The sequence below is a fragment of the Sebastes umbrosus genome, chromosome 4 (genome assembly GCF_015220745.1).
Source record: "Sebastes umbrosus isolate fSebUmb1 chromosome 4, fSebUmb1.pri, whole genome shotgun sequence".
In the NCBI taxonomy this organism is placed as follows: domain Eukaryota; kingdom Metazoa; phylum Chordata; class Actinopteri; order Perciformes; family Sebastidae; genus Sebastes; species Sebastes umbrosus.
The window spans coordinates 10,333,750-10,357,127 of record NC_051272.1 but is presented as its reverse complement, the minus strand read 5'-3'; the positions used below and the strand labels follow the sequence as shown (position 1 = coordinate 10,357,127).

Sequence of the window (23,378 nt, the reverse complement as noted above, 5' to 3'; positions counted from 1 at the left end):
GAAATAAGTGTTTAAAGAAGTAAATTAGTGTTAATCAGAATAGCAAAGATGCAGAACAAGAAAAACACAAACTCTAAAAGATGCATTTGTGATGGCTGTAACTCTGGATCAATTAATAGAAGACGTTTCATGATTGTCCACTAAATCCTCACGCTTTCACAGAAGCGCTCTCGGTCCTCGCGGCAGGCGAAGTAGAGGTAGCGGTCCAGGTGGAAGTCGTCTGAGGAGAGCTCGGCAACTCTCATGATGGACTTCTTACATTCGTCCTTGATGGGGTGCGCCCCCGGCTGCTCCTCGGCCTCCCGCACCAGAGCCTTCTCCAGACAGGCGATCACCTCACCCTGGGAGTGAATGTCCTGCACAGAGAGCAAAGGTCACACGGTTATAGCGTTAATTAGGTTTTTTGCTCCATTGATTCAAATCAATCAGCTCTATTAAACCCATTTATATCAGACTTGTACTCCATATGATAATCATAAGGAGGCAATTCAATTAATTATCTGTCCTGGTTGCACACTTTGTTGGAGATATTTCTTAACCATTTAATCATTTGCAAGCATGCACAATATCCACATTTTTGCCAAAGTAATCGAATCTAATCACCTGCTGATAGTGGTGCCTTTTCACTCTAATATGTCTAGTTTCAACAGCTATATAACAGAAATGTTTCTTTGTTGGGATGGCAGGATGATTATTAAAAAGGGTCAGTTCACCTAATATCAATAACAACATCTCTTCTAGAAGCAGTGTAGTTGTTACTTTGGATAAAAACACCATTTGTCCTATACAAAATAGCCCCAATAGCCACCTCTGACCTCAAGATATGTGAATGAAAATGGCTTCTATGGGTACCCATGAGACTCCCCTTTACAGACATGCCCACTTTATGATAATGTTATGATTTGAGCATATTTTTTATGCTAAATGCAGTACCTGTGAGGGTTTCTGGACAATATTTGTCATTGTTTTGTGTTGTTAATTGATTTCCAATAATAAATATATACATACATTTGCATAAAGCAGCATATTTGCCCACTCCCATGTTGATAAGAGTATTCAATTCTTGACAAATCTCCCTTTAAGGTGCATTTTGAACCGATAAAAATGCGCATTTAATCTGCAATTAATCGGGATTAAATATTTTAATGGATTGAGAGCCCTGATTAAAAATAAAAACAGTGAACTTTTCCTTATCCAGGTAGAAGTGAAGACTTTTAATGTGAAATCCAAAACACTTCTTTTGGGGGTTTAAAATGCTACTATCATTTTATAAAACACGCCCAAGTGTTCCCAATATGAACGTTTTGACAGTGTAGTTCATAGCACCACTAATCCCACATAGAGTGAGGTTTCCTTTCACTCCATGCATCATTTTGTCAGAGTGCGTCTTGTATTTGTTCGGTGTGCTGAGAGTCGAGCTCGGTCGGGGTAAACACGGTCAGTCTAATCTCCACTTCGAGCAGCTCCGGCATACTGAAATGAGCCGCCGTGACAAATTCCTGATAATGAAACCGACTCTGCTCCCGCTGACAAATAAATTATTTGCTCCGAGTTCTAATTGTGCCGGCGTGATATCCCATAATAGCAGCGTGTCTAACGGGCTTATGAGGTTTAGCTTGGCTCAGCAGCAGGAGAACACGTTCAGAGGAGACTGATTGGCTGTGCTCGCTGACAAACTGCTGTCAAAGTTGTCTTTTCTTAGCTGAGTCACACTTTGAACACAGTTTCTGGGTTTGGAAGAGACCCACCACAAAATCTGTTTGGCAAGTATGAAACACTATAAACCACTTTCACGGGTACTGTTGCTTTTTACCTGCAGACAACCAACATGTCTACAGTCCCTTAGCCTGGTCATATATGATGGATGAAGAAGATGCTGGACAGGACAGTGCCTCATCAGCTACCCACTGATCAATAACCAATCACTGGCACGTTCTGGCTTTACAGCACAGGTTTCATTGGTAAGACTTTGGTTAGAAGAGGTAGTAAGCACTGACTGTACACCCAACTAGTGAAAAGGCTTTCCATTTCCCCAACATTGTCAAATGCTGCTCTGACTGAAGTGTGCTAGGGTTGAGCGATTGGGCGAATGTATCTGCTATCGGCGATTGGCTGAGTACATCGCCAGATGTTTTTTTGGGGCGTTTTTTGTCATTTTATTTTGCTAAATTAATAGTCTGCCTCGGAAGAACGAGTAAGAGACAACAGGGAAAAACAAGTGAAAAGAGTGTAGAACTGGCATATTTTCATCTAACTCAGTGAGTTAAGGGTTTATATTAGGGCGGTCAATCGATTCAAATATTTAATCACAGTTAATCGCTTGATTGTCCATAGTTAAATCGTGATTAATCACACATTTTATCTGTTCAAAATGTACCAATTTGTCAAGTATTTAGTACTCTTATCAACATGGGAGTGGGCAAATATGCTGCTTTATGCAAATGTATGTATATATTTATTATTGGAAATTAATTAACAACACAAAACGATGACAAATTTTGTCCAGAAACCCTCACAGGTACTGCATTTAGCATAAAAAAATATGCTCAAATCATAACATGGCAAACTGCAGCCCAACAGGCAACAACAGCTGTCAGTGTGTCAGTGTGCTGGCTTGACTATCACTTGCCCCAAACTGCATGTGATTATCATAAAGTGGGGTTTAGTTTAGTTCTTGGATCTCACCTTCTCTCCGGTGCTGATGCTGCCGCAGCGCAGCGTGTTGATGTCCTCGCGACACTTGTCCATGAAGCCGCAGATCAGCCGGTAGTCGCTGAAGACGATGGTGGTCATCTTGGTGATGTACTGGTTGCACTGGTAGTCGCTGATGTTGCCGCGGTGGTCCACCAGGCAGGACACCAGGTAGCCCTTCCCCAGCTCTTCCGCCGCACATTCTTTAACCTAAGCGAAGAGCACGGACAACTTCATTAAACTAAACATGTTGCTGAAATGTGCAACAAAAATAAAACTTTGAAAAATATCTGAAGCTACATGTCGACAAAACCTCATATGTCACCCGAACGTCTAAACAGATCTGGCCACAAATGTTATGGAAGAAGCTACTTTAGACATATTTATCTGAATAAACACATCGTGACATTTAACTCATTCAGTTATTTTATAACTATGAAGTCTAAGTATCTTCTTTTTTATGATCAGATAATATGTTCAAAATATTCACTCACTCACTCATCATCTTCATTTTTTATAATGTAAATAATCTAAAAGTAACAGAAAATATTGCTTACTTTTTTATTGTGATTAGGGCTGTCAATCGATTAAAATATTTCATCGCTATTAATTGCAAATTAATCCCACATTCTTTTATCTGTTCAAAATGTACCTTAAAGGGGAGATTTGTCAATTATTTAAAACTCTTATCAACATGGGAGTGGGCAAATATGCTGCTTTATGCAAATGCATGTATATATTTATTATTGGAAATCAATTAACAACACAAAACAATGACAAATATTGTCCAGAAACCCTCACAGGTACTGCATTTAACATAAAAAAACACATTTATACTGCATTCAAAAAACTGCATGTGATTATCATAAAGTGGGCATGTCTGTCAAGGGGAGACTCATGGGTACCCGTAAAACCTATTTTCATTTACATATCTTGAGGTCAGAAGTCAAGGGACCCCTTTGAAAATGGCCATGGCAGTTTTTCCTCGCCTAAATTTAACGCAAGTTTGGAGCGTTATTTAACCTCCTTTGTACAAGCTAGTATGACATGGTTGGTATCAATGGATTCATTCCGCTTTCTAATTTCATATGATACCAGTATCTCCATTCTAGCTTTAAAACTGAGCCCGGGGCAACCTAAAACTCGCAGTGCGTTAACTATGACAGCCTTAGTTGTGATACTTGGATTAGGTTACTGATTACATATTTGAACAAGTATTTATAATTCTATCGGATTGAATTCTTAAAGTAACCCTCCCAACTCTGGGCAGGTGTATTGCTCAGAACCTGAAGAAGCTCAGTGTCAAGTGTATAAGCTGTTTGTAATGTGTGTGTGAAAGCTGTTCAACTGCTCAGTCTGTTCAACAGGCACATTTTCAACGGGAACTGCACTGGTGTTTATAAAACAAACTGCTATCACACAATCTATACAGGAAATTAAGTTATCAGCAACACCTGCTTCAATATGGAGCTGTTAAGACTCCTTATCAACACAGGAACACAGATAACAGCAGCTCCTAGTAACGTATATCATGCTATGTTTTTATTGCTTGATTACTACTATAAAGCAATTTAAGCCACAATTATATATGAAACCTGCTACCGGTTAAACAAACCACTGATGAACTGATGAATAAAACCTGTTTGTGAGCAGAAAGCGTCTTCAGGAAGCTTCATGGTTTCCTGTGGCTTTTTAAAAATAAACTGCAGCTTGATGGCTGATACAGACACTTCAAAGGGATCTTAAAGATTAGCTCTTCCTGTATATCAGAACGTGGCGTGCAGTAGAAGTTCATTTTTTCATTTCCCACAGATGTGACATGTCTGTTGATTGCTGCAAAATTAGGCATATTCAATTTTGATTCAGATATTAAATCATTTAGTTGACATAAATCAATTTTAGCTGGGTGAAATTTGTCATTTCTTTGTAAAGAAATTTAATTATTTTCATTATATATTAAAATAAAGCTGCCTTCTAAATGGAAAGAAGTTTTATTTAACCATATCACAGCATGGCTTTTTCTATGGTGTTCCTCAGGGTCTTGGTGACATAATTTGGTATTTTGGAGGGATCATTGATCGTTTTTATCAATTCTCCAGTGGTAAAAAAGTGTTTAAATTTAGCACCAAATCTGTGTAATAAATGGTATCAACCCAAAACAACTTATGAGACATTATAGAACATGGGGATGACCATCATATCATCTACTGTTGACCTGCTATCTCCCCCTAAAGACCCCCTGTATCCCCCTAAAAAAGGACAAAAACGGCTCTATTTTGGGTCTCAGAGGGGTAAAAGGTCTGAGTGTTTTTCAGTTATTCAGTTTCTAGAAATTACAAAAAACAAGATTTAGCAGAAACTAAATCTGAGGAGAATCCAAACATGTCTGTGAGAGGTGGTGAAGAGGAGGATTGTTTATGTCAGGTGAATAACAGCTGCTGTGTGCGAGGAACAACAAACAAGGAGGCTGGTAGAAGAGTGAGGCGATGAGACTGGGGATGAGTCCAATTACAAACACTATCCTGTCTGAAAATCACTACACTGATCAGCTAGTTTGAGGTTCCGCTGCATTAGAGGGAGGTTTGTTTTAGCGACTTACCTCAGTGATGGTGGTCTTGCAGACCTCCACGGCGACAGACTCAAACTTTGGGTCGGTGGTCAGGTTCAGCTTGTAGTTCCAGAGCAGCTGGACGAGAGAAGATACATAAAACATCGGGATTACACACACTATCCAGAAACTAGCAGAGTCTAACTATCTGGACCATCATGCTACTAGTGTCTTTCCCTGTTTGCATTCCTGATGGTCTGATCACACCAAGAGCAAAGCAAACTTTTCGCGCAGTGCAATTACACACAAAGTCATGACGCAAAATATTTCACCTCGAAAGAGAAATTTGCGTGACGCTGTGTGGTGAAAGCCTATCAGCGTTGGGATACTCTTCCTGTCGTCACTGACGTCCTGAAGTTGTTGAATCAGAAATGGAGGAAATAAATCTTGTATGTGTCTGTGGTCACCCAGAGCTACGATAGTACATCATATCTGTACAGAGACCGGACCAAACTCTGTGTATAAATGTATGTGTATAAACCATATATGGTCTTTGGTAGAAACAACAACGTCGCTGTCATATTTATTCCTAGATGACTTTATCTTGAGTGTTGATGGAGCAGCTGCATAGCCTGGCACTGATCCAAACTCCATTCAGAAAACAAGCGTTTTAAAAGTTGTTTGCATGAATTCAGACTTTTTACAAATCAACATCATAATGCAATTATTTTAGCATCATTTTGATCCATTTAATGCAATTAAATCACAGCACAATCTATGTCTATTTTGGGTTGATACTGCAGTAGCGATGTGTGTATAGACATCTTCTGACCTGCAATTCACTAGATCAGTGTTTCTTTTGGTTGTATATGTGAATGAAGGTACCAAACTCATCCTCGGTGCTCTATGCTTAACATACACTATGTGGAATTGTAGGGCAACATGCTGGGAAGAGGTGTTTTAGGCAAGTGAAGACACTTACATGGTTGCATTCGGCTGCAATCTCAGTTTCCTGAAAGAGAAGGAGAGAAAGGAGACATTAGAGATGACTTTAGGATTAAGATCATTTCTTCAGAGATTCTTTATGAGGTGGATTAAGGCGGTACGGCTCTGACTCAAGACTAAATATATCAGACAGCCCTTTCTGACGGGAACTGAAGCCGTTATATTGCTCTCTTCAAAGCCACCAGATTCCGTTCACAAAAGCAGTAATTTTACCTTGCACATACAACCCCACTTCAAAAAATCTGAACTAACCCACAGTTATTTCCAAACTTAGCACAGCTAACGTTGACTCAGCTAGTGCTAGCGTTCACATTACTCATAACCTTATTGATTAGCTTACTGTGGTAACCTACGTCACTGCTTTTAGTGAACGGCTGAGTGGACGTTTCCATTCAAAAACCCTGGAAAAGAATGCAGATGTACCCGCCCTTTAAACCTCTGTAGAACACACCTCCGTAGTGTGAGGCGGACCCCGACCCAGGACACAGCTTCCGGGGCCAATGTGACCATCGAGTTATTTCCCTGCTCTGCTGCGTTGACCTGAGGTAACCTGTCTGACTTCCTGTCTTGACCAGCAGCAGCAAATCGCCTTCAGACCAGCAGCCGCCCCAACGCTTTTACCAGAGCAAACCAAATCACTGCTGACTCTGTGTGTGTGTGTGTGTGTGTGTGTGTGTGTGTGTGTGTGTGTGTGTGTGTGTGTGTGTGTGTTTGAAATCACAGCTCTGCAGATGGCCGAAGAGTTTCTGACTGTTTACCACATGGCAGCCGCACCGCGGGCCAGGAATAGACCGTCTGTGTGTGTTTGAATATTCATGTGTGTGTTCTGTTTACAGTGTATTTTACACACAAGTGTCACAATGCTCTTCACACCGACAGTAAATGCAGTGTGGTGGTGTTACTGAAGAAGAGGACGGTACTGGAGGACTGAGTCAGCTCTGTGCTGTTTATAACATGTCAGTGGTTAACTGAGGTGAAAAAAAATAAACAAATGGTCCTGGATGTGACCCAGCAGGGCTCCAGACTAACTTTTTATTTAATTTAATTAGTTGCACAGGTGAGCCTAACTTTTTCAATGGAGTGCACCAGCACATAATTTAGGTGCACCCAAACATTTTAACCGCGCCTTTTGGTGCTGCAGAAATACATTTTAAGTGTTTTGTCAGTTCCCTTAGGCCTACACTAGTGATATAGTGAATAGTGACTATACCAGAAATTTAGTAGTCGACACCAATACCAGTGAAATTCCATGATTCTCAATACCCCAGTAAAAAACAAAAGTAAAACAACAAAGCAAAAGTGAGCATGGCTCACATACCCCCCACTCACTGCTTGAACCCTACTTATGTAGGGCCAAAGGTCTTGCCCTTTTGGAACTGATGGACGAGTTCTACTCTGGAAACTAAATTGAAGTTGAAAGAATCACAGTTTTTGGCCAAAATGTCAAAAATTTTGGGCACCCTGGACTTCTAATCCACAAAAGGCACAACTAGACCACACTGTCAACCATCAAACCAAATTTGAGGCTCCTAAGTTAAATAGTTTCCGAGTTCTGCTCCGGAAACGAAAGTGTGACACCCGAACGGACGGAAGGATGGACGGACACGCGGAGCGCTATATACCTCGGACTACGTTGGCGCGGGGGTATAATTAATCCCATGTACTTCAACATTCACTCCTTTTATTACCGTTTGCATACTGTTTTTTGTTAGGAAGTTAAACAGGTCATAATTCTAGGGAAGCATCGAACCGATTACTGACTCAAATAGCTGGATCGGGTATCTGTGACAATGGGGCCGATCTATTCAATTCAATTCAATTCAATGTTTATATACATTATATACTGGTATTTTAATTCCTGTTTAAGTTTTGACCAATTTGTTGTCAATCATGTTCATTTTAAGGTTTTTGGCCAGGTTGCTGGTGTACGATTCATTATTTTAATCATAAATAACAATTCAGTAAATTTATATCTATGTATTTATTTGTTACATTTTGTTTTACAAAGTTAGGAAAGCAATGTTTAAGTCAGCCTTACACACACAGGAATGATCACAGTCACTTCCACACAGTGAGGAATACAGCTTATTAATTAAACACTGGTATTGGATCAGTACTCGGTATCGGCCGATACCCAAAGCCCAGGTATTGCTATCGGTATCAGCACTGAAAAGGTCGGATTGGTGCATCCCTTCATAATTCGATCTCTATCAGCTATATGTTGACGTGAAAACATCACCTTCAAACAACTGGATTTATTTAAGTTTCTCACGATTACATTGATTAAAATATTTAATCGCAAATTAATCACACATTTTTTCATCTCTTAAAAATGTACCTTAAATGGAGATTTGTCATGTATATATTTATTATTGGAAATAAATAATTAACAACACAAAACAATGACAAATATTGTCCAGAAACCCTCACAGGTACTGCATTTAGCATAACAAATATGCTCAAATCATAACATGGCAAACTGCAGCCCAACAGGCAACAACAGCTGTCAGTGTGTCAGTGTGCTGACTTGACTATGACTTGCCCCAAACTGCATGTGATTATCATAAAGTTGGCATGTCTGTAAAAGGAGACTTGTGGGTACCAATAAAAAACTAAAATGCTTCCAGCTTTTTAAAACAAAACTGGATTTGTATTTATGTTGTGGCACTCGTAAATACAGTTTGTCCCATATTTACTGCCTTGATTTTTGTTGTTGTTGATGAGGGCTCAAGCTGTAATTCCGATGCTTCTGACTTGCACCTGAAAGCAGCATCATGTTTTTTTGCTAAGTCAACACAGTGAGTGAGTCAGTGTCAGCACAGAGGGGCCGAACGTACCAAAGTAAAGCTAACAGGGGGGTTTAACCTGGATGGAGCCGGCCAGTCTGACGCTGCTCAAACAGCACGGAGCTTTTGTTTTATTTTCTGGACTGGATCACCGGCCCACAGGGAGGACCCCGCCTCTGCACACGCTCAGTCCACCTCTGGACTGAACAGCCAAACATCACATCACCACCGCAGAGCACAATGTGACTCATGTGGGCGCCGTCTGTTCAGCTCCGCCAGGGGATCTGCACGTTTCAGAGCGCCAAAACTTCTCATCTGTTCAATCCTGCGTTGATTTAACAGCCAAAATAAACTAACAATGATGAAACCAGCCTCTGTCTGACCAAACGGAGCTCATGAAGGCTGGGAAAATACTATTGTATGGCAACAGGATATTAACTGTTCAGGTGAATCGGATCCAAACTGTTGGATTAATCTAACTCCGAGTGTGTCAAACTCAGTGACCAGCTGTCAGAGATGTAATCTAACACAATGGGAACTCAGCTGACACACCCTTTCACATACTTTAGTCTTTGTTTTTACCTCCTTCCCATCTGAAAAGAGAAAACTGTGAAAACGTCCATCTCATTTAATAGCTGCAGCTAAATTAAACTTAATTAGCTCTCCTCATTTTGTCTTGGGAAAACCGGCATGACTGGTTGAGCTATAATTGGAAGTGGGTGAGAGGAAGAGATGGAGAGAGAAAATGACACAAGAAGTGATAGAAAGAGGAGAGAATCCAGAGGGAAGCCAACAGCTACTGAGTCATGAAGCACAGCAGCCTTCATCCTCAGCATCTTTTAACCTGCTTTCTAAAGCTGACGGCAATCCTTTCCTAATGAAAAGCTTCAAAATGAAATATAAAGTGACAAATTTATCTGGACCAGCTGGTTTCCATCAACTTCTGGCATCTTTCATCAGACTCACCCTACGTAAACCAGAGCACACAGCAGCATGCAGTCTTATCTCTGTTTTATACCCTGAATATTAGGGGTGGGAAAAAAATAGATTCACTTATGTATCGCAATTTTACCATTTTGAAATAGATTTTTTAATGCCAGAATCGAGATTTTTGCATCATTTGAGTCTATATGGAGGTAGAAGGAAGTTACCGCTTTTATTGTTGTAGTCTGAGTAACGCGACGTCATATCCGTACTGTATCCGTCAACCAAAACAAACCGCAGCGAGCCGAACACAGAAAATGCAGATAACGGTGGAGGGTCTGCGTGGATACGACCTGCACCCTCATATGTTAAATCCAGCGTGGTAAACACTACACATTCAGGAAAATTTGGAAACACTTTGGGTTTCACACATTGCACAAAAAGCAGAGCTAGACATCATAGCTTAAGCTGCATGCTAACTCTGTCATGGACAGGAAACGTTATCGTATTGCGGTAACGTGCGGTCAAGCCAGCCATCACTCATCTCCGTGGTCAAATGGGCCGATGCTACGACTGTAGAGCACCCATATACTGCATGTGATTATCATCAAGTGGGCATGTCTGTAAAGGGGAGACTCGTGGGTACCCATAGAACCCATTTTCATTCATATATCTTGAAGTCAGAGGTCAAGGGACCCCTTTGAAAATGGCACTGACAGTTTTTCCTCGCCAAAATTCAACCAAACTTTGGAGCGTTATTTAGCCTCCTTGCCGACAAGCTAGTATGACACGGTTGGTACCAATGGTTTTTCTAGTTTCATATGATGCCAGCACCTTCACTCTAGCTTTAAAATTCAGCCCGCTACAACCTCCGAAAGACAGACTATCGGCCGGGTCCACCGGCGGGCCATCGGATTTTCAAGAGGTTAATTAAAAATCAATACAGCGTTTTGGAGAATCGATACAGTATCGCAAAACATAATATTGTGATACTCATGTATATCAATATTTTCTTACCTCCCTAATGAGCAGGTGCAACAGTTAGGTAGCTATCTTCAATGCGCATGCACGCTAGTATTTAAATACTAGTACATTTTATGCTTTAGAGATGAGAGCTGGTCTGGCAGAAATAGACCCAGCGCACAAAGATTATGGAGGCGAGAAAAGAGCCACAAATGAGACGCTCCAGTGGACATCAAGCAAGAAATGCATCCGGGACGAAGCCAGATCTTGATGCAGCCGTATCCTGTAACATGCTGCGTTTTCAATCAGCCAATCAAAAACTAACCATGGATGACTTGAGGCAGCACATCAGCAAACAGTAACAGTTTAAACACCGATTCAGGTCAGCTAGAACCACCTCTGCAGCTTCAGCTGAGTCTCTGCACACTGTTTGTTTTATTTGACTCTCCACCCATAAAAACAAGAGTGTTTTTTCCCTACCAAACAGCTGGGCAGGGCAGTATTCAGGTCAGGTGTGTGACAGATGTGTTTTCACCACCGCTGACAACACACAGAAAAAGACTGAGAACACTGACATCTCATCAAACTGTGAAATCCAGCAGAAATCTTCAGAACAGGAAACACACAATCTGGATCTGAAATGAACTTTTCTCACTGCCTGCCACTGTGGCAGCAGGCAAGTATGCGTTTTTATCTGCCACTTTTGAAATCTATGCGCTAAATGAAGGAATAACCTTTTAGATCTGATTTCATTCAATGGTCAATATATTTTACACAAAAAACATTATATGCATGGTAATTTCCAGTGTTCAAATTACACCGGGGCTTCTGGGGGAGCCCTATCTTTCAGAGGTGGGAGGGTACTGTACACAGTACTGTACTTTGTTATTGTCATCTATAGTGGTTATTTGCATAAAAACTAGGGCTGTAAATCGATTAAAACATTTAATCGCAATTAATTGCATGCTTGTCCATAGTTAATTGCGATAAATCACATATTTTATTTGTTCAAAATGTACCTTAAAGGGAGATTTGTCAAGTATTTAATACGCCTATCAACATGGAGTGGACAAATATGCTGTTTTATGCAAATGTATATACAGTATTTCTTATTGGAAATCAATTAACAACACAAAACAATGACAAATATTGTCCAGAAACCCTCACAGGTACTGCATTTAGCATAAAAAATATGCTCAAATCATAACATAGCAAACTGCACATCACTGCCTCGTACGGAAACAGCAAGGACTGGACTGCAGGACTGCAAGGCCCTGCAAAGAGTGGTTTCTTCGGCTGAACATACAATAGGTGGTGGCGGTGCTCTACCCTGCCAAAGGATATTTACACCAGGTGTTGCCAGAATAAGGCTAGAAGAATCATTAAGGCAAAGAATATTGGCATTTTGTCCCTGTGGAGGTCAAGAAGAAGGTCCCGATACACCGGGCAGCACTGAGAGGATCAGGAGGAGCTTCTACCCATAGACCACTACGATCCTAAATGAGGTCACTGCCTAGGACTGTTTGTTAAATGACTGATAACGTCACTGTTATCACACAGACGACAGTAGCAGAGCTGTAGTTGGATGAACACTTCTGGATAAATGTCAACAATCAGCCTGAATGGACCGTCAGACACTGGATGCTGGAAGGACACAAAAGGATGTTGCTTAGCAACCAGGAACATTTTTTTCCTCTTCATTATGGCCGTCAAAGTACCAAAATAAATGCATCAAAACAAACTAAAAGCTCCGTCTTTGTTTAGCATAATGCAAGATAAGCCTATAAAAGCATCTGAATACTTGTGGGAATTCAGCACCCTGAAATGTTTCTGTTATTGCTTTATCATCAGGACACAGTCGTCCTGAGACAGACAACCTGCTACAGCTGCTCAGGTAAGTAATCCTGTACTTTAGTACACGTACATTAGCAGTACTACAATGGGAAAATACTCCATAAAGTATGTTTATCATTGTATTTAAAGGAGCAATATGTAGCACTCACAGCTAGCGTTTAGAATGGGTATTACAGTCCAAATTCAAAACATTGGAGTTGTTTGCATGTTGTTTGCGGTGTGACTGATAGCAGTTAGCATGTGTTAGCATCAATACCGTTAGCCTCTGGCTAGTAGTAGTCGTAAATCACATCACCAGCTGTGTGTCTCAAATACTTGCTGCCTTGATAACCGGCCAAAACAAAAACAGACGTTCTGGACCGGAATAGAAATTTTATAGGAGAACATACTGACTTGTTGTCAGAGAAGCCAGTGTTTCAACTTCCTTAATCTCTGATGACATATCACGGTCATTTTATGATTTAATAGAGTAAATACAGTATATTACATATTGGTCCTTTAAGTAAAAGTGAAAAAAAAAACACAAGTAAAATGTACTTGGTTGCCTCTAGAGTGTTTATTATAAAAGAAAATGGGTAGGGATGTCCTGATCGACTAGTGTGGATGTAGCCTATACTGCATAGAGTATGTGGACACCTCTGACCACATACAGTATGTTTGTGCAGCTGCTTTTCCTCATTTGTGCTCTTTAGTTCCAATGAAGGGGAATCTTAATGCTCCAGCAGTGATATCTTAGACAATAGTGTTGTTCATAGTTTTTGGCAACAGATTGTGTTTGTCCCTTTCCTGTTTCAACATGATAAAACGCCTGTGTGTGCACGAAGCCAGCCCCATAAAGAAATGTTTTTTGCAGTTTGGTGAGGAAGAACTTGAGTCCTGACCTCGACACCATCCAACCCATTGTTTGTACCTCTTTCTGACAGAGAAACAAGAGATACAAATATTACTCCTGGGTACCAGGCAATCAGTGAGGAACAAAGCTTTCACAAAGACTGACGCTGCCCTGGGTTGGGGGTATCATTTCTTGTGTTCAACAGCAAAGCAGCTGAATATACACCAATAAGCCTGTTATTTAAAGTGAATGTCTTGTAGCATTAATGTGCTAATTGGCAATTATCAAACTGGGTACAACTGGGAGACAGAAACAGACACATGGAGGCTTCAGGCAGCTGACGGGCCAGAGCGAAACCTTCAATCTCCAGAGCCTCCTCCCTCTGGACTCTGAGGATCTGCTCCACGTACACAAAACCACAGCCACCAGCAGGACGACAGCGGGCAGGCCGGAGACACACAAAAATGCTGCGAGTCTAAAAGCAGCTCCTAAATCTCACCCTTAACCAGAGAACAGCAGCACCAGTGCCATCTGGGCAGCTCGAGGCCTTCACACAGAAGGTGGACGGACAAGCTCCACGACGGCTGCTCAGCAGCAGTGTTCGTGGTGGGCGTCTATGGAGAGACGAGACGTCACACCAAGAAACCTGAGTTCACCGGGGGCTTCAGCTGCATTCATGTCACACCGTCAAAACACAAGTTGCTGGAAAATACAGCTCACAAAGAGGTTTGTCTGGTGACGGATTTACCTTTTGCACCAAAGTTAAAAACTATGGATATACCGATACCGATACTGATGTTTAAAATAACAATTTTGCTGATAACCGATACCGATTTTTGTTTATTTAGTTTTTGCTGTTATTTATTTCCCTTTTGTGCCAGGGAAATAAAAACCTAATTTATTATAAAAAATGACTGAGCTGCTTTAAAGTCATTCAGCATTTCATTACACTGTCTTTGAATGAGGATCAATTCAATCATACTAATTTATGAAACAACATTTAATATAACCTTCTTTCACATGAAAAGTATTCTTTTTTGTTTTAAATAACTGTTTTAAAAAACTTTTAAGAATACAACTACCTACTCAATGACAAGACTGTTTCAGTACACAGCCCAACAAAAATATTAAGATAAGCAGAGTTTCCCACACATAGACTTTACGTAGGCGGGCCGCCCAGTTATATTAACGGCCGACCAAGTATATTTGGGGACCCATTTTAGCATTTTCCATTTTAATTTTTTTATTTAATTTCTCTGAATCAGCTGGTTACTGTTGTCAGAGACCGACCACAAATAACCAACACAACATTTAGCCGGCGCAAAAGAGATGCAACACAACAGATAAACATCGCTGAATGTCATCTTATTTGCTGATAGGCTGATGGCAGTCAATAAGGCAAATATCGGCCGATACCGATGTTCAGCCGATAAACCGGTGCATCCCTAAAAAACAGATAAAAAGCAGCAAATCCTTACTTCAGAGAAACTGGAACTTTTAGGTATTTTAGCCTCATAATTACCAAAAATAGTTGCAGATTAATTTTCTGCAATCATTTCAGCGATGTTCCTCACTTCACGTGTCAAATGTGGAAAAGCTGATAAGGAGCAACCACAAGACTACAGAAAACTATGATCACAGTGTCTTAGTGGCCAGTTTGAATGCTTGAAATCTTCAGTAGTCATTTCTTAAAGGTCAAGATGTTTTGATTTTTTTACTGACGCTCACACTCCATAGAAAGCTTCTTTCTTATCTTTTCGACTCCCACCAGCAGCTACAGGCTATAAAACAAAGTATTTCATGAAGACTTTTACCACCAGAGGGGACGGCGTCTTGTGATTTTGAGTAAGCAGATAACGGGGCACAAACCGAGGCTTGTCTTAGCTGCTGTAAGCTGCTGTTATAGCGTATAGAGATCTCTCAGTCTGCTGTAGTTCTGCTGTTGACAAGCAGCTAATGAGCTTAAAGAAGTGAGTGAGCAGTCAGCTGCCAACAGGCCAACAGGCCAACAGGCCAACAGTCCTGTGTTGATCTCTCAGCACACACTTGAACGAGCCTAAAAGGCCACAAACACAACCTAGTAATGACCTGAAAAGCACAAGTTCAACTACAGACACGCCTTGGAGAAGTTTCTCACTGTGAGAAAATACTGAGTCATCCTCCACTTTTCTCAAACAACTACCTGTGGACTTAGTTGGAACAAGATAAACAAATCCAATAGCTGCGGGGAAACTACTCATTGTCAAGCAGGAAGAAAGTTAACGGTTATCTCTCTGAGCAGGGTGTGAACTAGTCGGCAGACAATGGCTGTATCCGAAACCTCATACTATACTAGTAATACATACTGATTTGGCCAAAATGTAGCATGTAGTATGCAAACAAAAGCAAAATCTATAGTATGCCAAAAATACCCGGATGTCATACTGATTTGGAAAAAATCTCCAGTATGCATAGGACCAGTCTACCTCACCTACTGTATCCCACAATTTAAAGCGCTGGAACATTACAGACTATGGTCATAACAAGAGCATCAAAAACGGTGTGTTTTTTCCCCCAGATTTTCGTAGTTATTTCATCACTAAATTCACTTCTGATCATTTTTGAGGCGAGAAAACAACTGTGTATTTTGGATATTGGCAGTTTTACGATATTAGACGGCGAATCGAACATTTGCTCCAACGTTTTCTGAGCTCCACAAACTGGCATGACAGCTAGCTAGCGCCTGCTGGGGGTCACTACCTCGCCACTTTTTTCTGTTTTATGTTATCATAATGAGAATATCTTTGGGTTTTAGACTGTTGGCCAAGACTATTATCTAGGTTTATTTTGCCAAATATATACATACATACAAGGAATTTGACTCTGGTTTTTATGCAGCTCTCTCAATGTACTTACACAGAATAGAAATAACAGAATAAAGAATACGATATTAAAAATCAAATGTCTATATACAAGTCAAGTGTGTGGGAGTTGCAAACAATACAAATAGTGCAAAGAAATAAATACTGGATGGATATACGTGGACTGGATGATTATGTACAGCATGTACAAGTGGAGATGTCTATATACTGTATGTACACTGAGTAGGACGTACATATTATAATATGTCCGTAAAGTGACAAGATGATATGTACATATTACAGAAAAATGTGCATTAAAGACTGTAAGATGTATAGTCTATAAGAGCAGCAGTGGATATTTGGTGGTACAGGGTTATCTACAGTGTATGACTATTTAACACATTACAAATAACAATAAAATACAGCGAAATCTTAAGGTGCTTTACACAAAGGGTAAACCAATCACAAAATCAGAATAGGACGAAAAAGATTATAGACAAATTATTTCCTAACACAAGTTAAAAGCAACTCATAGTTATTATGAAACCTTTGTGGGAGAGCTAAGAGGAACAGGTGAGTTTTAAGATTAGATTTAAAAACAGCAAGTCACAACATGGCTTACTCTTGAAATGAAAAAATAATGTTTTTGCAGAAAGCAGTGAGCATATTAAGATTAAAAAATGCATGTTATTGGCCCTGGCATTGAAGTTTTATTCTTTTTTAAAATCATCTTCTGGTAATGTGTTGCCTAAACATGTCAGGACAACATCCACTACCCTAAAACCACAGTGACTAGTGATCCTGGGTGCTGCCCCGGGCTGAAGTGGGAGGCCACTGACAACCTTTCCCAGGGGAGAAAAAAACAGAGTCTCTGCAGATAAAATGGATTTTAACTGTCCTGTCTGCCTCACTTTAACATGAGCTACACACAACAACATTAAAACCAGTCACACACCAGTTAATAACCTGTTCCGTTAGCTGTCACAGTCAAACTGGATACAGGAGGTATAATTAAACTAAACGTTGTAATTAACAGTAATACAAAAAGCCAAGAATCAACAAGCTTGGTAACGGTTTATAACGGTTGGTAAAGGCTTGGTAACGGTTGGTAAAGGCTTGGTAATGGTTGGTAAAGGCTTAGTAACGGTTGGTAAAGGCTTGGTAACGATTGGTAAAGGCTTGGTAACGATTGGTAAAGGCTTGGTAACGGTTGTTAAAGGCTTGGTAACGGTTGGTAACAGTTGGTAAAGGCTTGGTAATGGTTGGTAAAGGCTGGGTAACGGTTGGTAAAGGCTTGGTAATGGTTGGTAGAGGCTTGGTAATGGTTGGTAAAGGTCATCTGTGGTAACAGTTGGTAACGGTTATCTGTGGTAACGGTTGGTAATGGTTATCTGTAGTAACGGTTGGTAACGGCTATCTGTGGTAACGGTTGGTAACGGTTATCTGTGGTAACGGTTGGTAACGGTTATCTGTAGTGACGGTTGGTAACGGCTATCTGTGGTAGCGGTTGGTAACGGTTGGTAATGGTTATCTGTGGTAACGGTTTGGCAGGTTGGCAAAATGTTGTGGCCAATTTTTACATTTAGCAGCTAGCTTAGTTTAGTCCAGACGCACTTGGATATTTGCAACACCGGACTTCGCTCACAATCTGCCAGTTTACTGTGTTACAGCTCACTGTTAAATCATTGACAACAAACTGACCATAAATTAGAGTCAATCTGTAACAAACTATGTCTGAGAAAAAGAAAACATGACAGACGACTTGGTAACGGTTGCTAAAGGCTTGGTAACGGTTGGTAAAGGCTTGGTAACGGTTGGTAAAGGCTTGGTAAAGGCTTGGTAAAGGCTTGGTAAAGGCTTGGTAACGGTTATCTGTGGTAACGGTTGTTAACGGTAGGTAAAGGCTTGGTAACGGTTGGTAATGGCTTGGTAACGGTTGCTAAAGGCTTGGTAACGGTTGGTAAAGGCTTGGTAACGGTTGGTAATGGCTTGGTAACGGTTATCTGTGGTAACGGTTGTTAACGGTAGGTAAAGGCTTGGTAACGGTTGGTAATGGCTTGGTAACGGTTGCTAAAGGCTTGGTAACGGTTGGTAATGGCTTGGTAACGGTTGCTAAAGGCTTGGTAACGGTTGGTAATGGCTTGGTAACGGTAGGTAAAGGCTTGGTAACGGTGGGTAATGGCTTGGTAACGGTTGGTAATGGCTTGGTAACGGTAGGTAAAGGCTTGGTAACGGTTGGTAATGGCTTGGTAACGGTTGCTAAAGGCTTGGTAACGGTTGGTAAAGGCTTGGTAACGGTTGGTAATGGCTTGGTAACGGTTGCTAAAGGCTTGGTAACGGTAGGTAAAGGCTTGGTAACGGTTGGTAATGGCTTGGTAACGGTTGCTAAAGGCTTGGTAACGGTTGGTAAAGGCTTGGTAACGGTTGGTAAAGGCTTGGTAACGGTTGGTAATGGCTTGGTAACGGTTGCTAAAGGCTTGGTAACGGTTGGTAAAGGCTTGGTAACGGTTGGTAATGGCTTGGTAACGGTTGGTAAAGGCTTGGTAAAGGCTTGGTAACGGTTATCTGTGGTAACGGTTGTTAACGGTAGGTAAAGGCTTGGTAACGGTTGGTAATGGCTTGGTAACGGTTGTTAACGGTAGGTAAAGGCTTGGTAACGGCTTGGTAACGGTTGGTAACGGTTGGTAACGGAGTGTGTTATGCGGTTGTTTCGATGTTTATCTACATTACGCTGATTTGATGTCTACTATATAAAACACACAGAGACGAGAAATCTGAGGCGACACGATTCAAAAACGTGCAAGTCGTATAAAAGATAAGCATCTTTCGTGGTATTAAATCATGCCGAACTGAAGAGTGGACCATGATGATTCTGAGTATGTGTTAAATATTGTTCTACAGCAGTTAATCATATTGAAGATGATGATATAGGTAATAAATTGGTGCATTTCTGACTGGACTTTGGCGTGACGTTCTCTCACGGCTAACTGTGGCTGCTAACGGTAGCTGGTTTGTTTCAGCAGGCAACACCCTGCTTCTCCTTCTTTCACCCAGGAACCACAGCACCCTGACCCGCTAACCTACCTCTTTCCTGTCCTGTAGACACTCCAGCACCGCCAGGTTGTTGTTCCAGGAGTGTCTGGGGCAGAGCCGCGTCAGGTCCTCTCTGCACACCGCCTCCTCAGACAACTTCCAGCCGGTAGAGCGCCTCCGAGGCAGCGAGGCCCCGGCGACCAGGCTCTTCTCAGCGGCTACCGGGTTCACCACAGCCGGTCCAGGACCTCCGGCTGGATTCTGTGGGATTTCAGCATTACTGGCTAGTTTGGCGATAACGTTGTTTTGTCCTCGAATTGGTTGCAAAGACGACAAGATGCACATGAAGAGCAGGAGCAGAGGAACACGTAGACAGTCCGCCATCTTCACAGAGCCAGTCAGCCTGCTGCTCCGTTCAGGGGCGGTGGGAAATATGGACACTAGGAGGAGAGTTGCAAACAGATTTGTTTCTCTCTCTCTAGAGCAGGGGTCAGCAACCTTTACTATCAAAAGATACATTATAGGCAACAAAAAAAATGTATAAGAAAAAAAATAAATTCATAATCCATCTGGAGCCGCAAAACATTTGAGCGTTGTGATGAAGGTAACACAGTTTATATATATATATATATATATTATAACTCCTGCCCTCTGGTAGAAGATACAGGACCCCCAGGACTCACCAACAGACTGAGAAACAGTTTTTCCCCCAGGCCATCAGACTTTTAAATAGATAATTCATTCGACACATTCTCACACAAAAACATATCTTATACTGTATATACTGTATATATTCTCAAGTATTTCCTTTTATAATTGTAATGGAAATGTAATATAACTTATTATTTTAATGGAGCTTCCCAGCAAAAAGTATTTCACACGTTTGTACCTGTACAACCGGTGTGACAATAAACATCTTGAATCTTGAATCTTGAATCTAATGCAGTGAGGGCCAAAGAGCAAATGTACGACAGAGTACTAGGGCCACATTGGAGGAAAAAACATCTGAGATTTCCAGAATAAAATCATAATATTACGAGAAAAAATGTCATAATATTACGAGAATAAATTCATAACTTTACGAGAAAAAAAGTTGTAATATTACGAGAATAAAGTCAAAACTTTACGAGAAAAAAAGTTGTAATATTATGAGAATAAAGTCAAAACTTTACGAGAAAAAAAGTTGTAATATTACGAGAATAAAGTCAAAACTTTACGAGAAAAAAAGTTGTAATATTACGAGAATAAAGTCAAAACTTTACGAGAAAAAAAGTTGTAATATTACGAGAATAAAGTCAAAACTTTACGAGAAAAAAAGTTGTAATATTACGAGAATAAAGTCAAAACTTTACAAGAAAAACAAGACGTAATATTACGAGGATAAAGTCAAAACTTTACAAGAAAAAAAAGTTGTAATATTACAAGAATAAAGTCAAAACTTTACGAGAAAAAAAGTTGTAATATTACAAGAATAAAGTCATAACTTTACGAGAAAAAAAGTCAGAATATTATGAGAATAAATTCATAACTTTACAAGAAAAAAAGTTGTAATATTACGAGAATAAATTCAAAACTTTACGAGAAAAAACAGTTGTAATATTATGAGAATAAAGTCATAACTTTACAAGAAAAAAAGAAAATAACACGTAAAATTACTACTATGACTTTATTCTCATAATACTATGACTCTTTTCTCTTAAACTTATGACTTTATTCTCATAGTATTACGACTTTTTTCTCGTAATCTTCTGACTTTATTCTCGTAATATTAGGACTTTATTCCCGAAATCTCAGATTTATTTCTTTTCCTCAATGTGGCCCTAATACTCCGTCGTATCGTTGTACCATAGACCTACAACAATGATAAATAAAAATGAAAATGTAAACAAAGAACAGTTATTCATTGCAGACCCATGCTCTAGGAGGGCACTGGACAGCTCATGAATATTTAATGAGCGCGTGTGGGTTCATGCTACGAACAGTGGTGGAATGTAACTAAGTACATTTACTCAAGTACTGTACTTAAGTACAATTTTGACATACTTGTACTTTACTTGAGTATTTCCATTTTCTACTACTCTTCACTACATTCTCAGAGGGAAATATTTCACTTTTTACTTCACTACATTTATTTGACATTTGTTACATATAAAAACATGATATGCTTATATGATACGATGCAGTACTGTACTACTAATAGTATACAAAGTATTTAAAATTAGCTCCACATTGACGAACTACAACATTAAAATGCACTAAATGCTAATGCATAAAAACACTATAATACAGTATTCTTTTATCTTTGAAATGAGCCATTCTGCACAATAAGCACTTTTACTTTTGATATTCTTAGTACTTTTTGCTGATAATACTTCTATACTTTTACTTGAGTCATATTTTGAATCCAGGACTTTTACTTGTAATGATGTATTTTTAGACTATGGTATTTGTACTTTTACTTAAGTAAAGGATCAGAGTACTTCTTCCACCACTGGCTGTGAGTCATCTAATCACACAGCCACCATGGAAACGTCTTCCTTTTCCATTCCTTATCACTTTCATTGAAGATGAATACATTTTAAAAACAATAAACAATGTCGGATGTTGATACTGTAGGACTTTGACAGTTAGTGTCCAAGAAACAAAAGTTATTTTTGAAAGATGTACAGTTTGCACCGACTGACCTCCATGCCAATTTTCATTTGTTAAAACTTGAACATGTGAGGAATAATGTGAGGAAAAACAGGTGGGAGACACAAGCAGGGCTGGGTATCATTTGAAAAATGTTCTATAATATTTATACAAAGGCTGGTTTTTGGTAGAACATGATTCTTTTTCAGATACCTTGCTTCAAGAAATATAAATATGCTTTCTACAAAACCCTTCTTTTAAATTATTGATTAATTACAGATTTTTTTATATGCTATATACTGCTATAATGATTATTTTCATAATTAATTAATCTATACATTTAATTAATCAAATCATTGTTTAGTCTATAAAATGTAAAAAAAAGTGCATAACGTCTATCACAATGTCTCATTTTGTCCAAAATCTAAAGATATTCAGTTTATAACAATGTAAAACAGACTAAAGTAACAAATCGTCACGTTTGAGCCAGAGAATGTTTGACATTTCTGCTTTATAAATGAATTAAATGAATAATCAATTATGAAGAGAGAAAGAAGAAGAACCAGAGTCTGTTTTACAAGAAGAAGAACTGGATCTGAGCAAATTTACTCTGACTCACAGCAGTAAACATCAGTGTTGTTCCTCATTTTCATTACGCCATATTTGTGTCGCAATATGTGACGCATTTCACATAATTGAATGATGAAATGTTTTGTTAGAGCAGCAAATAAAACAAAGCTACAACATAATACGCTGAGTGAAGAAAGTAAGAAGAAAGTATCAACTGGAAAAATTAATAGAAGACTTTAAATACATATGAATAATAGCAGAGAACATTAAAAGACATTTGATCAATTTGCAGCATAAGTTAATAATATGTTTTCTTTTTACTATTTTTACACTTTGTCATAATGTTTCCCTAAAATAATTAAATAATTGATTTGTTCTATGGTATAAAATATGTCGAATTTTGAAGCTGTGTCTTAAAAAAGGCCGTTGCTAACAAGGGGCTAAATGAGGCTACTAAACGTCATCACGCCGACTCGTCCTCCTCTACAGCCTCGTTGTGTTCATACTCACGCTCATGTGACCCTGGTGTAGTTCCGTTACAGGTTTACAAGTTCAACTTTATTGTCATTTTTCCACATACAAAGTACACAGTTAAAACGAAATGTCGTTGCTCACGGACCAAGGTGCAAACACAGACATACAAAAACAGTCACAAACATAGAACATAACACAGTGAACAAAGTGCGATGGTGCAGCACAAT

The 23,378-nt window shown here is 39.7% G+C and overlaps 1 protein-coding gene across 2 annotated transcripts in view; it reads right to left on the bottom strand.

Moving 5' to 3' along the window:
* The window catches only part of LOC119486279 (Golgi apparatus protein 1-like), a 42,948-nt gene extending 22,927 nt beyond the window's left edge, over positions 1 to 20,021 (bottom strand). Inside the window, exons 1-5 of one of the 2 annotated variants that reach the window (XM_037766288.1) lie at positions 19,528 to 20,021; positions 6,222 to 6,251; positions 5,291 to 5,377; positions 2,686 to 2,901; positions 153 to 356 (exon numbers count right to left, since the gene is read on the bottom strand). In XM_037766288.1, coding sequence (XP_037622216.1) covers positions 153 to 356; positions 2,686 to 2,901; positions 5,291 to 5,377; positions 6,222 to 6,251; positions 19,528 to 19,995 — 1,005 coding nt within the window. In that variant the 5' untranslated portion in view covers positions 19,996 to 20,021. The remainder of the gene's footprint in view (positions 1 to 152; positions 357 to 2,685; positions 2,902 to 5,290; positions 5,378 to 6,221; positions 6,252 to 19,527) is intronic. The other variant, XM_037766289.1, reaches the window with a different exon arrangement.
* Positions 20,022 to 23,378: the final 3,357 nt, after the last annotated feature.